This window comes from Aquarana catesbeiana, linkage group LG06 (genome assembly GCF_042186555.1).
Source record: "Aquarana catesbeiana isolate 2022-GZ linkage group LG06, ASM4218655v1, whole genome shotgun sequence".
In the NCBI taxonomy this organism is placed as follows: Eukaryota; Metazoa; Chordata; class Amphibia; order Anura; family Ranidae; genus Aquarana; species Aquarana catesbeiana.
The window spans coordinates 261,820,867-261,834,044 of NC_133329.1; the positions used below are offsets into that span (position 1 = coordinate 261,820,867).

General features: G+C 43.7%; 1 protein-coding gene across 1 annotated transcript in view; it reads left to right on the plus strand.

The window, feature by feature from the left end:
- Positions 1 to 12,328: 12,328 nt before the first annotated feature.
- CFLAR (CASP8 and FADD like apoptosis regulator) overlaps positions 12,329 to 13,178 on the plus strand; it is a 74,215-nt gene continuing 73,365 nt past the window's right edge. Inside the window, exon 1 of the mRNA XM_073633252.1 lies at positions 12,329 to 12,465. Within this exon, the coding sequence (XP_073489353.1) occupies positions 12,436 to 12,465 (30 nt within the window). The 5' untranslated portion in view covers positions 12,329 to 12,435. The remainder of the gene's footprint in view (positions 12,466 to 13,178) is intronic.

Below are 13,178 nucleotides of genomic sequence, written 5' to 3' on the forward strand. Positions count from 1 at the left end.
TGCCCCTTAGTTAAGCCTTTCACCACTGATCACCGTATAACTGTTAGGGGTGACGCTGGTTAGTTAGTTTTTTTTAGTGTCAGCGCACCCGCCGTTCATTACCGAATAAAGGTTTAGCCCCCTGATCGCCCGGCGGTGATATGCGTCACCCCAGGCAGCGTCAGGTTAGCGCCAGTACCGCTAACACCCACGCACGCACCATACACCTCCCTTAGTGGTATAGTATCTGAACGGATCAATATCTGATCCGATCAGATCTATACTAGCGTCCCCAGCAGTTTAGGGTTCCCAAAACGCAGTGTTAGCGGGATCAGCCCAGATACCTGCTAGCACCTGCGTTTTGCCCCTCCGCCCGGCCCAGCCCACCCAAGTGCAGTATCGATCGATCACTGTCACTTACAAAACACTAAACGCATAACTGCAGCGTTCGCAGAGTCAGGCCTGATCCCTGCGATCGCTAACAGTTTTTTTGGTAGCGTTTTGGTGAACTGGCAAGCACCAGCGGTCTAGTACACCCCGGTCGTAGTCAAACCAGCACTGCAGTAACACTTGGTGACGTGGTGAGTCCAATAAGTGCAGTTCAAGCTGGTGAGGTGACAAGCACAAGTAGTGTCCCGCTGCCACCAAGAAGAAGACAAACAGGCCCGTCGTGCCCATAGTGCTCTTCCTGCTGCATTCGCCAATCCTAATTGGGAACCCACCGCTTCTGCAGCGCCCGTACTTCCCCCATTCACATCCCCAACCAAATGCAGTCGGCTGCATGAGAGGCATTTTTACGTCCTCCCAAGTACCCCTACCCCAAAAAAGATGTAGTGTCTGCAGCAAGCGCGAATATAGGCGTGACAGCCGCTATTATTGTCCCTCCTGTCCTGACAATCCTGATCTTTGCATTGGTGAATGTTTTGAACGCTACCATACACTAGTTGAGTATTAGCGTAGGGTACAGCATTGCACAGACTAGGCACACTTTCACAGGGTCTCCCAAGATGCCGTCGCATTTTGAGAGACCCGAACCTGGAACCGGTTACAGTTAGAAAAGTTACAGTTACAAAAAAAAGTGTAAAAAAAAAAAAAAAAACACAAAAAAATATATAAAATTTTTAAAAAATAGTTGTCGTTTCATTGTTCTCTCTCTCTCTCTCTATTGTTCTGCTCTTTTTTACTGTATTCTATTCTGCAATGTTTTATTGTTATTATGTTTTATCATGTTTGCTTTTCAGGTATGCAATTTTTTATACTTTACCGTTTACTGTGTCTTATTGTTAACCATTTTTTTTGTCTTCAGGTACGCAAGTCACAACTTTGAGTGGTTATACCAGAATGATGCCTGCAGGTTTAGGTATCATCTTGGTATCATTCTTTTCAGCCAGCGGTCGGCTTTCATGCAAAAGCAATCCTAGCAGCTGATTAGCCTCTAGACTGCTTTTACAAGCAGTGGGAGGGAATGCCCCCCCCCCGTCTTCTGTGTTTTTCTCTGGCTCTCCTGTCTCAACAGGGAACCTGAGAATGCAGCCGGTGATTCAGCCAGCTGACCATAGAGCTGATCAGAGACCAGAGTGGCTCCAAACATCTCTATGGCCTAAGAAACCAGAAGCTACGAGCATTTCATGACTTAGATTTCGCTGGATGTAAACAGTGCCATTGGGAAATTGGGAAAGCATTTTATCACACCGATCTTGGTGTGGTCAGATGCTTTGAGGGCAAAGGAGAGATCTAGGGTCTAATAGACCCCAATTTTTTCAAAAAAGAGTACCTGTCACTACCTATTGCTATCATAGGGGATATTTACATTCCCTGAGATAACAATAAAAATGATTGAAAAAAAAAAAAAAAAAAAAAAAAAAAAGAAAGGAACAGTTTAAAAATAAGATAAAAAAGCAAAAGCACCCCTGTCCCCCCCTGCTCTCGCGCTAAGGCGAATGCAAGTGTCGGTCTAGCGTCAAATGTAAACAGCAATTGCACCATGCATGTGAGGTATCACCGCGAAGGTCAGATCGAGGGCAGTCATTTTAGCAGTAGACCTCCTCTGTAAATCTAAAGTGGTAACCTGTAAAGGCTTTTAAAGGCTTTTAAAAATGTATTTATTTTGTTGCCACTGCATGTTTGTGCGCAATTTTAAAGCATGTCATGTTTGGTATCCATGTACTCGGCCTAAGATCTTCTTTTTTATTTCATCAAAGATTTGGGCAATATAGTGTGTTTTAGTGCATTAAAATTTAAAAAAGTGTGTTTTTTCCCCAAAAAATGCGTTTGAAAAATCGCTGCGCAAATACTATATATAAAAAAAAATTAAACACCCACCATTTTAATCTGTAGGGCATTTAGTTTAAAAATATATATAATGTTTGGGGGTTCAAAGTAATTTTCTTGCAAAAAAAAATAATTTTTTCATGTAAACAAAAAGTGTCAGAAGGGGTTTTGTCTTCAAGTGGTTAGAAGAGTGGGTGATGTGTGACATAAGCTTCTAAATGTTGTGCATAAAATGCCAGGACAGTTCAAACCCCCCCCCAAATTACCCCATTTTGGAAAGTAGACACCCCAAGCTATTTGCTGAGAGGCATGGAATATTTTATATTGTGACACAAGTTGCGGGAAAAAGACAAATTGTTTTTTTTTTTGCACAAAGTTGTCACTAAATGATATATTGCTCTAACATGCCATGGGAATATGTGAAATTACACCCCAAAATACTTTCTGTTGCTTCTTCTGAGTACGGGGATACCACATGTGTGAGACTTTTTGGGAGCCTAGCCACGTACGGGACCCCGAAAACCAAGCACCGCCTTCAGGATTTCTAAGGGCGTAAATTTTTGATTTCACTCTTCACTGCCTATCACAGTTTCGGAGGCCATGGAATGCCCAGGTGGCACAAAACCCCCCCAAATGACCCTATTTTGGAAAGTAGACACCCCAAGCTATTTGCTGAGAGGTATAGTGAGTATTTTGCAGACCTCACTTTTTGTCACAAAGTTTTGAAAATTGAAAAAAGAATAAAAATTTTTTTTTCTTGTCTTTCTTCATTTTCAAAAACAAATGAGAGCTGCAAAATACTCACCATGCCTCTCAGCAAATAGCTTGGGGCAACTTGGGACTTGGGACAAAAAAAAATAATATTCAATGGGCTCAACATGCCTCTTAGCAATTTCCTTGGGGTGTCTACTTTCCATAATGGGGTAATTTGGGGAGGGGGGGGGGGGAGGGTTGTACTGCCCTGCCATTTTAGCACCTCAAGAAATGACATGACAAAGAAAGGCAGTCATAAACTAAAAGCTGTGTAAATTCCAGAAAATGTACACTAGTTTGTAGACGCTATAACTTTTGCGCAAACCAATAAATATAAGCTTATTGACATTTTTTTTTACCAAAGACATGTGGCCGAATACATTTTGGCCTAAACGTATGACTAAAATTTAGTTTCTTGGATTTTTTTATAACAAAAAGTAGAAAATATAAATTTTTTTCAATATTTTCTGTCTTTTTCTGTTTATAGCGCAAAAAATAAAAACCGCAGAGGTGATCAAATACCATCAAAAGAAAGCTCTATTTGTGGGAAGAAAAGGACGCAAATTTCATTTGGGTACAGCATTGCATGACCGCGCAATTAGCAGTTAAAGCGACGCAGTGCCAAATTGTAAAAAGTGCTCTGGTCAGGAAGGGGGTAAATCCTTCTGGGGCTAAAGTGGTTAAGTTATATACTAAATATGTGACCGCTACATTTTTTTTGTCATTAACCACTTGCCGGCCGCTGCCGCAGTTATACTGCGAGAAAATGGCACGGCATGGCGAAACGACATTATGTAACATCGCTTCACCCTGTGGCCGCTAGGGGCGCGCACCCGGTGCGCGCCCCCAGAGCCGATGCGAGTGCCCGCCGGGCTTCCGCGTTCGCTGGTGACACACCAAGAACCGGGATCTGATTCTCTGAGGGGAGACGAGACTGATCGTCTGTTCATACAGAGTATGTACAGCGATCTGTCTTCTCCCCTAGACAGTCCCCTCCCCCCTTCAGTTAGAACACAGAGAGGGAACACAATTAACCCCTTGATCGCCCCCTAGTGTTAACCCCTTCCCTGCCAGTGACATTTCTACAGTAATCAGTGCATTTTTATAGCACTGATCGCTGTATAAATGCCAATGGTCCCAAAAATGTGTCCGCCATAATGGCGCAGTCCCTATAAAAAAATTGCAGATCGCCGCCATTACTAGTAAAAAAAAAAATTAATAAAAATGCAATAAAACTATTTTGTAGACGCTATAACTTTTGCACAAACCAAACAATATACGCTTATTGCGATATTTTTTTTTTTTAACAAAAATATGTAGAAGAATACATATCGGCCTAAACTGAGGAAAAAAAAAATATTTTTGGGGAATATTTAGTATAGCAAAAAGTTAAAAATGCGTTTTTTTTTTCAAAATTGTCGGCTCTTTTTTTGTCTATAGCGCAAAAAATAAAAACCGCAGAGGTGATCAAATACCATCAAAAGAAAGCTCTATTTGTGGGAAAAAAAAAGACATCAAGTTTGTTTGGGTGCAACGTCCTACGACCGCACAATTGTCAGTTAAAGCGACGCAGTGCCAAATCTCAAAAAGTGCTCTGGTCAGGAAGGGGGTGAAACCTCCTGGGGCTAAAGCGGTTAATTATTACTATTTAGATGTTTCCAAAGATAAGGTTGGCTGACTGCAAGGTTATTGTCAGTGAGTCAATCTGTCCCACGCCTGTCCTCATTAACATACCATGCAAGAAGCCCAGCCAATAATCCTTTAACCATTTGTTAGGAAAGACAGTGTCAAAGCTAGTTACAGTTGATTAGGAAAATCTGCCCTCACAGTATAGATAGGGTTGAATATGGCAAACACCACTGCCCAGCTTAAAGCGGGGGTCCACCTAGCTATCGTTTTTTTTTTTTTTTGAGTTCATTCACAAACTTTTCTTCTCAGCATTACATACTCACATATTGTGTGTAATATGTCCGCCTGTGTCAGATTTCGTCGGAAAGAATAACTTATATTATTCACTGCAGGCGGTTTCCATCTTCATTGTGGGCATTTGAAGCCCACAAGCATTTATTTCCTGGATGTGGTGAATGCTGTGCTCCCAGCATTCACCGCTCGTTCCCGCACATGCTCAGTCGCATCCTGGGAAGCCTGAGACTAGCTCCCAGGAGTCTGGGAGAGGCTAGAAACACGCCTACTCCCACGGGAGGAGAACCAGGAAGTGCAAAGAAGAATAGAAAAATAAAAGGTAATTATGGCGATTTAAATTTTTTTAAACGGCATGTCAGCATCTAGGCAAGGAAGAGAATACATACAGATATTGTTCAAAATTTGGGTGGAACCCCGCTTTAACGTAAACAAAGAGAACTGGATACTTTGGAGGAGTGTGAGTTGAGTGACCTTAAAGAATCCTGTGTTCTATCGATATGTGCCCTCCGTCAAAGTGCCTGTGCATGCGCAGGATGGAGCCGCACTCCAGCTGATTTCCTGATCAGCTGGAGTGACGTGGCCATGGCGCATGCGCACATCACAAGAGGCATTTTTCGATGGGAGAGGGAATTTCACGGACACAATTGAAAGCTATTCACAAAGCGGAGGGACACCGTAGTTGTTACATTATGCCTCGCTGTTGCAGGGCGGCTTGTGGCTGGGTTGAAGGCAGGTTTTGTCTGTGTTGCAACCTGCCTTTAGACACAGGCAACAGGCGCTGATCATGACACTAAAGCCGCTGTGCAACACTGACAAAAGGCGACCTTGAGCAGACTGAAACCCCGCCCCGCAACAGTGAGGCACAATATGAGAACTACAGTGTCCCTCCGCTCTGTGAATAGCTTTTAATAGTGTCCGTGACATTCTCTCTCCCGTCAAAAAATGCCTTCTGTGATGTGCGCATGCGCCATGGTCACATCGCTCCAGCTGATCGCCAAGTCAGCTGGAGTGCGGCTTCGTCCTGCGCATGCGCGGCCACTTTTCGACGGAGGGCACATATCGATAGAATACCGGCACATCATCCCTTGTATTGAGAGTCAAAGGAAGGGGATTTTGTTAGGGATTATAGTGGTGCCACATGCAAAGAAGTACAATTTTTACTTAAAAAATATTAATTTTATTACAAAGGTACATCACAGAAAATGAGGTATATAAAAGGAGGAGCAGCGTATATATATGGTGGTCACTGATGCATATCACCCCCCTACATGTTTCACCAAACAATGGCTTCCTCAGGGGATTGTATGGTCATCCATGTCAACAATGGCTCTAATGGTAATGAATACATCAACAAAATGTCAATAATCAAATAGGTAAACATGGCAGTCAAAAGAGAACTGGAAGGAATTTGCCTTGCGGGGGGGTCCAGAATAGAACATCTAAAAAGGAAAGCTGCAATTTTAAATATTTTTCTTACGTTACACTTTGAAGTTGAGTCATACCTCAGTTGAGATTCTTCATAGTTATAATCATATGTATTTAGTTTCTGTGCTTTACAAAAACGATCAGTTGCAGCGCTCAGAGGTCTTCCACTGTTGATTAGGAATGTGCAACAATTTCAAATGCTAGGCAGATGCAGCCTTCCAAGGATAGGGGAATCCAAAGTGGAACTACAAAAACAAGGAAGGCGCAAGCACCTAGTGCATTACTGGAAAAAAAATATTTGAGCCAATAAACAGGATAAAAATTGGATACTTACAAAAGTGCAACTGGTAAAAGCACATAGACCACAAGATGCCATATAGTGTAAGTATCCTGCTATATAGCCAAGCTGATGCGTTTCGGGGGCGCACCCCCTTCATCAGAGCTGTGCTTGTCTGTCTGCGAACATTCAGTCTCCATCCAAATCTAATTTTTGCATTAAGAATGGAGTGTGTATTTGATCACTCATTGGTTTTTACTGGTGTCTTGGACCCTGGTGGGGAGAACTTCCATTTCCCACAGCCCAAGTGTCACAATATGAGCTTGGTTATTGCTGTCAATTGATGTAACTGGTTTCTCTATATATATTTCTATGAATTATCCACTAGAACAACATTGTCAAATTCACTTAGGTCAGTGACAACAGTAAGTTGGTTAAGAAGCTGAACTATCACAATCCTTTTAAAGCTTAAAGTAAACCCGAAATTTATTTTTTTTAATTAAGGCTTGCACCTTGTACAGTAGAGGATTTCATATCATCTGTGCCCAGTCTTGCCACGAAGAGTTAATCCAACTCTGAGCTGTCCTCTTATCTTTTTTTCAGTGAGATAAAAACTGACACACAGAGAAATAGGAGTCAGTTCTTCCCCCTTGCTGTGAATGACAGGTGATTTATATATCTCATGCAAGTGTGAGAGAGGCATTCTGTGTACTTCAGATCCCCTCCTCCTTTCTTCTCCAGCTCTCCCAGGATTGGCTGCTCCACACCTGAGCATGATTGGGCATGCTGAAGTCATGTGGTGATTTTTCTGGGTTTTTACAGGATGTTAGTGATCATAGCAGAAGTTTAGTGTAAGAAATACACAGGAGAAAATGCATGTTGACAAGGGGAGTGTAGAGGTGGGCGGGGAGTCTACTGACATCATGACTCCACCCACCGAGCTCCAGACAACAGACCCACCCCCAGAGTCTGCAGTGTTTCAGGTCTCATAACAGACAGAGGGGAGACATTTGACAGGTAAGGATACATGCAGGAGGCATGTATATCCTTATAGATAAGCACTATGGCAGTAGTTTGGAACAGATGAGAGTGGGTTTACATCCACTTTAAAGTGATTGTAAATGCTCTTAAAAAAATAAAATAAAAAAATAACAAATAGATTTATACTTACCTGCCCTGTGCAATGGAATTGCACAAAGTGGCCCCCGAACCTCCTCCCCCCCCTCGCGGTGCCCCGCCAGTGCTCCTGGCTCCTTTCCCTGCCGAGTGCCCCATAGTAAGCCACTTTCTCTGAGGGCATTTGTGCAGGAGCCGAGCTGCCTGCGTCTATTGACAGACAGCAGGACTCGGCTCCCTCATCTCTGGCTTTGATTGACAGCAGCGGGAGCCAGTTATTCTCACTGCCTCAGCAAAGCCCAGGAGACCAGAAAGTAAGAGCGAAGAGCTTGTTGGGTAGGTGCAGTATGGTGTGGTAGGCAGTAAACACTCAAAGTCCAGATTTGCAAAGAACGTTGTTTTGGAACAGCAGGTTAACAGCACTGTCCGGTGCCACTTACAACTATGCAACAGATTGAGAGAGGTCAGAAGACTCAGGGGTGCCAACAGCGTTTGCCACAAAGAGTGAAGTGTGCCCTGGCTGGTCAGACCCAAACTGGAAACTTCCTGAAGAGGTAGGAGTAGTTCCTGCCCTCTCTTTATTGCTGCCACTGTCCCTGTCAAAGGTGGAACCTGTCCCTAACCTGTCCACTCGCATAAAGTGCACCAAATCCAGGGGTCAGTGTGTAAGCGGGAGTAGGGTGTAGCGGCTTCACAGAGGAAATCACACGTACTGACTTTATAAACCAGGCAACGTTTATTACCGGAAAGACGGTTATAGGAAGAGTATTTACAGCAGTAATGCACGTAGTTTCACTCCAAGCATGGAGGCACAGATACACAGCACAGTCACTTGTGATGTAAGCGGTAATTGTATTCGTCAGCACTATAGGCACTTTCCACTGACTAACAGTATAAAGCACACAATACGTATCTGTAGAGGCTGGTATTCACACACATTACCGGAAACAACGGTATTTCTTCAGCAGATGGATATAGGCACCTGATACGCTTGTCCCGCCCTCAAAGTGAGGGCACCGGTTTTATTATCTGTCACGGGGAGTCTTTCATCCGACCAGGATTGCTGATACAGAACTCTGTAGGAACCCTAAGCTATCCCTCACAGGCCGGAACACTCTCCCTATCTTCTCCTGACTCTCCCTCACAAGCGGGTGTCTGTCCCTGTCTATACACACACGTGAACTCCCTTCAACGTGGCTGGGCTACCCTATATAAGGTATCCACCCAAAAATGGCCAACCAAATCTCCCGAGATTTGCTGTCTTATCAGGACACCAGGCTTCTCTAAAATGATAGAGGCAGACAGCTCTGAACAATTGTACACATAAACAAATCAAATCGGCTAGCGGCTTCACAGAGGAAATCACACGTACTGACTTTATAAACCAGGCAACGTTTATTACCGGAAAGACGGTTATAGGAAGAGTATTTACAGCAGTAATGCACGTAGTTTCACTCCAAGCATGGAGGCACAGATACACAGCACAGTCACTTGTGATGTAAGCGGTAATTGTATTCGTCAGCACTATAGGCACTTTCCACTGACTAACAGTATAAAGCACACAATACGTATCTGTAGAGGCTGGTATTCACACACATTACCGGAAACAACGGTATTTCTTCAGCAGATGGATATAGGCACCTGATACGCTTGTCCCGCCCTCAAAGTGAGGGCACCGGTTTTATTATCTGTCACGGGGAGTCTTTCATCCGACCAGGATTGCTGATACAGAACTCTGTAGGAACCCTAAGCTATCCCTCACAGGCCGGAACACTCTCCCTATCTTCTCCTGACTCTCCCTCACAAGCGGGTGTCTGTCCCTGTCTATACACACACGTGAACTCCCTTCAACGTGGCTGGGCTACCCTATATAAGGTATCCACCCAAAAATGGCCAACCAAATCTCCCGAGATTTGCTGTCTTATCAGGACACCAGGCTTCTCTAAAATGATAGAGGCAGACAGCTCTGAACAATTGTACACATAAACAAATCAAATCGTCTGAAAAGTGAGTATATACACTTGCTAACCCACTACCTATTACAGCCAACTAGGCTGCCCTGCACTACAGCTGCCTACAAGTGCCTTAAATAGACTCTGCTTGACCTAAGATGGTCACAAGGGACATGTGCATCCAACCGGATCACTACTCAAGTGATGAAGGAAATCATAGAGAAACATAGCTCATCTTACCTCCTCTCCCATCTGCATTGCTGCTGCTGAGTGCCACCTTCAGTGGAGAATAAATGTGCACAGCGCTGGATCAAATGAGGGCGTAAGTAAGTTAAAGGGGGGGGGGGGGAGGAATATTGATGCCTAAACATTTTTTACCCTAATGCAAGGGATACATTAAAGTGGTTGTTAACCCACTTCTACTAAATTGTCTTATCCCCTTTGTACCATATTAACATGTCTCTGTGCAATGTAAAAAATCCACCGATCTGTACCGATATAAGCTCCTCTCCGGGCGCTCAGCTGATTCCTCTCCTCTCTCTCCAGCTCACAGCTGCAGTGGGCAGGGCCAAGCCCTCCTACTGATGTCAGCTGGGGAGGAGGGGGGAGAGAGAGCGCCGACAATCAGCTGAGTGCCCAGAGCGGAGCTTATACAGGTACAGATCGGCAGATTTTTTACATTACACAGGGACCCATGTTATTATGGTACAGAGGGGATAAGACAATTTAGTAGCAGATATGAGACAGCAAGAGTGTGGGGGGGGGAGCGCTGGTATGAGCAGGGAGGGGAGGGGGGAGGAGGACAGAGGAGACACAGACACAGGAGAGCTACAGAGAGCAGGCTGCAGATGACAGAATCACACAAGCTGACCACGGTGTCAGGGCTCAGCAGCCATGATTATCGTGATCTGTTTGCAGAGGGGAGGGTATAGCCAGGCAGGATCATCCAGGTTTTTTAGGGTATACAGGGCGCCAAATTACACAGCACAAGCACTGTGTTGTATAACATGCTTTAAGGGAACAGGATCTGTGTTATTTTTTTGGGGTTAACAAATGCTTTAAGGTAAAAAATGTTTAGGCTTTATAACCACTTTAACTCTGGAATAAGCAAATATCGTGTTATTACAAAAAGCATGTGTATTCTTGAAACTTTGTAAATTTCTTCCAGATCTGTGCAGTAATCCATTGTAAAACGTTGTACTGGGGCTTCCTGGAATAGAGACCGGTCACTGCTGATCTCTCTTCTTGTGCAGGGTGTCTGAACTTGTCCCCCCCCCCTGTAGTTTTCTGCAGACAGCCTGTCGTGGGTCGGCCGGGAGAGCTCCTCCCCCAGCTCTGCTCTATAGATAAGCTATGTGCAGCACAGTGATAACATCACCACTACTTTCACAAGGTAATAACCGGATTTGCAAATGCATTTGGTGCACACAAAGTGGATTGTGGCTATTGAGAAATATATATAAAGGAGTATTAAACCCAAAACCAAAAATGTAATATGTTACAGCTTACTAATCATTAGATGTGGTGGCTGCATTAGTTTTCTTTTTTTAGGCTTTTTTCACCCTGTTTTGACCTGGTGATCTGGCCAATTACACACCTCCTGTATTAGAGTGCCCCCGCTTTGGATGAAGGAGTACAGAGGGCACATTTGGGCAGCAGCATTGTCAATTTGGGGGGAGGGGAGTGCTAAATATACTGGCAGATTTAAGTGCACTAGCAAATTGAAGCCAAACTCCAGCTCACACTGTTGTTACACAAGCAGTTACAACAACAGATTTTTTTTTCCTTTTGGGGAAAAGGTTTTATATGAAAAAGTAAACGCTGATCATTGTAAGCACCTGGTCAGTGGTAAATGGTTTGTCTCAACACTTTAACTGCTACATTTACATGACTGCTTGAGCTGTTGAAAAACATCAGACTTACTGCCTAGATCATCAGATATAAAGGAAAGAAAGTCTAAAAAAAGAAAGCTAATGCAACCATCACATCTAATGCCGCGTACACACGGTCGGACTTTTCGTCTACAAAAGTCCAACGGACGCCGACGGACTAAAGCTGGCTGGTAATCCGTTCGTGTGTGGGCTTCTCCGGACTTTCAGCAGACTTTTTCAGCCTCAAATCCGACGGACTTTAGATTTGAAACATGCTTCAAATCTTTACGTCGTAACTACGACGGACCCGAAATCCGCTCGTCTGTGTGCTAGTCCGACGGACAAAAACCCATGCTAGGGCAGCTATTGGCTACTGGCTATGAACTTCCTTATTTTAGTCCGGTGTACGTCATCACGTACGAATCCGTCGGACTTTTGTGTGGTCGTGTGTAGGCAAGTCCGTTCGTTAGAAAGTCTGCTGCAAGTCCGCCGAAAGTCCGCCGGAAGTCTGTCGGACAGGCTGTCGGACTTTTGTAGACGAAAAGTCCGACCGTGTGTACGCGGCATAAGAATTAGTAAGCTGCAATATAATAAATGTTTGCTTTTGGGTTTAATACCACTTTGAATAAAATGTTTTGTGCCTGGAATTTAGAGGTTGTGGGAAGATCATAGTCGCTAGTGCTACTGTACATCATACACTGACCTAATGAGAAAAGCGATTTCTCCAGCCCATACAATGAGAAAACCAGAGTTTTCTAGCTACGACCCATGACTTGTCGGCTGTGTGCACGTCATATGTTACAGGGAAATCCACTGAAGCAACTTCCTCTCTACTCCCTCTTCTCTATAACTCTCTCGGCTGAACAGGATGACCTCCCTTCTCTTCCCCACAATGAAGGTATTGTATTCTATGTAATTCTTGGACTTTATGGTATCTGAAAGCAGTCTGTCTATAGAAAGCCATGTAGGTATCATGTAGGTTAGTTGAAATACAGATGAAGCTCAGGAATGTATTGTTATATACATAGCTACTAATAGTCCCGGAGCTCCAGGTATAGTGACAGCTTTTGCAGATTTGTCCTTGGTCTGTATATGGAAATGGATCTGCTTTTGATTAATGTTCTCCCCTACCCTACTCTACAAAAGCCTGTTTTATGACTGTGATGCTATTTGGTGTTATTATCATTATTAGGATTTTATGTTTTATATTCTGGAGACTAGTCGGAGTTTCAACACCTACTCATGGCTCCCAACTGTCCCTGATTTTGAGGGACTGTCCCTGATTTGGAGCAATGTCCCTCTTCCCCCTCATTTGTTCCTCATTTTGGTCTGATCTATATAGTTGTATATAAAATGCACTTTTTATCTTTCAAAAAAGTGTTTGCCAGTGCTAAACCTTTCATTCAATTTCTAAATTGCTGCATTTGTAAATTTTAAAAGCCAATATAAAGGAATAGTAGTGGTAAAAAAAGTCCTTGTGGATTTAATTAACCTTTTTTTTGGTTAATTCTCCTTTAAGGGGATGTGGCAGGGGGGTGTCCTATGCCTACATACGTTTGTTAGTAGGTGTCCCTCATTCCCATCTCAAAATCTTGGGAGGTATGCCTACTG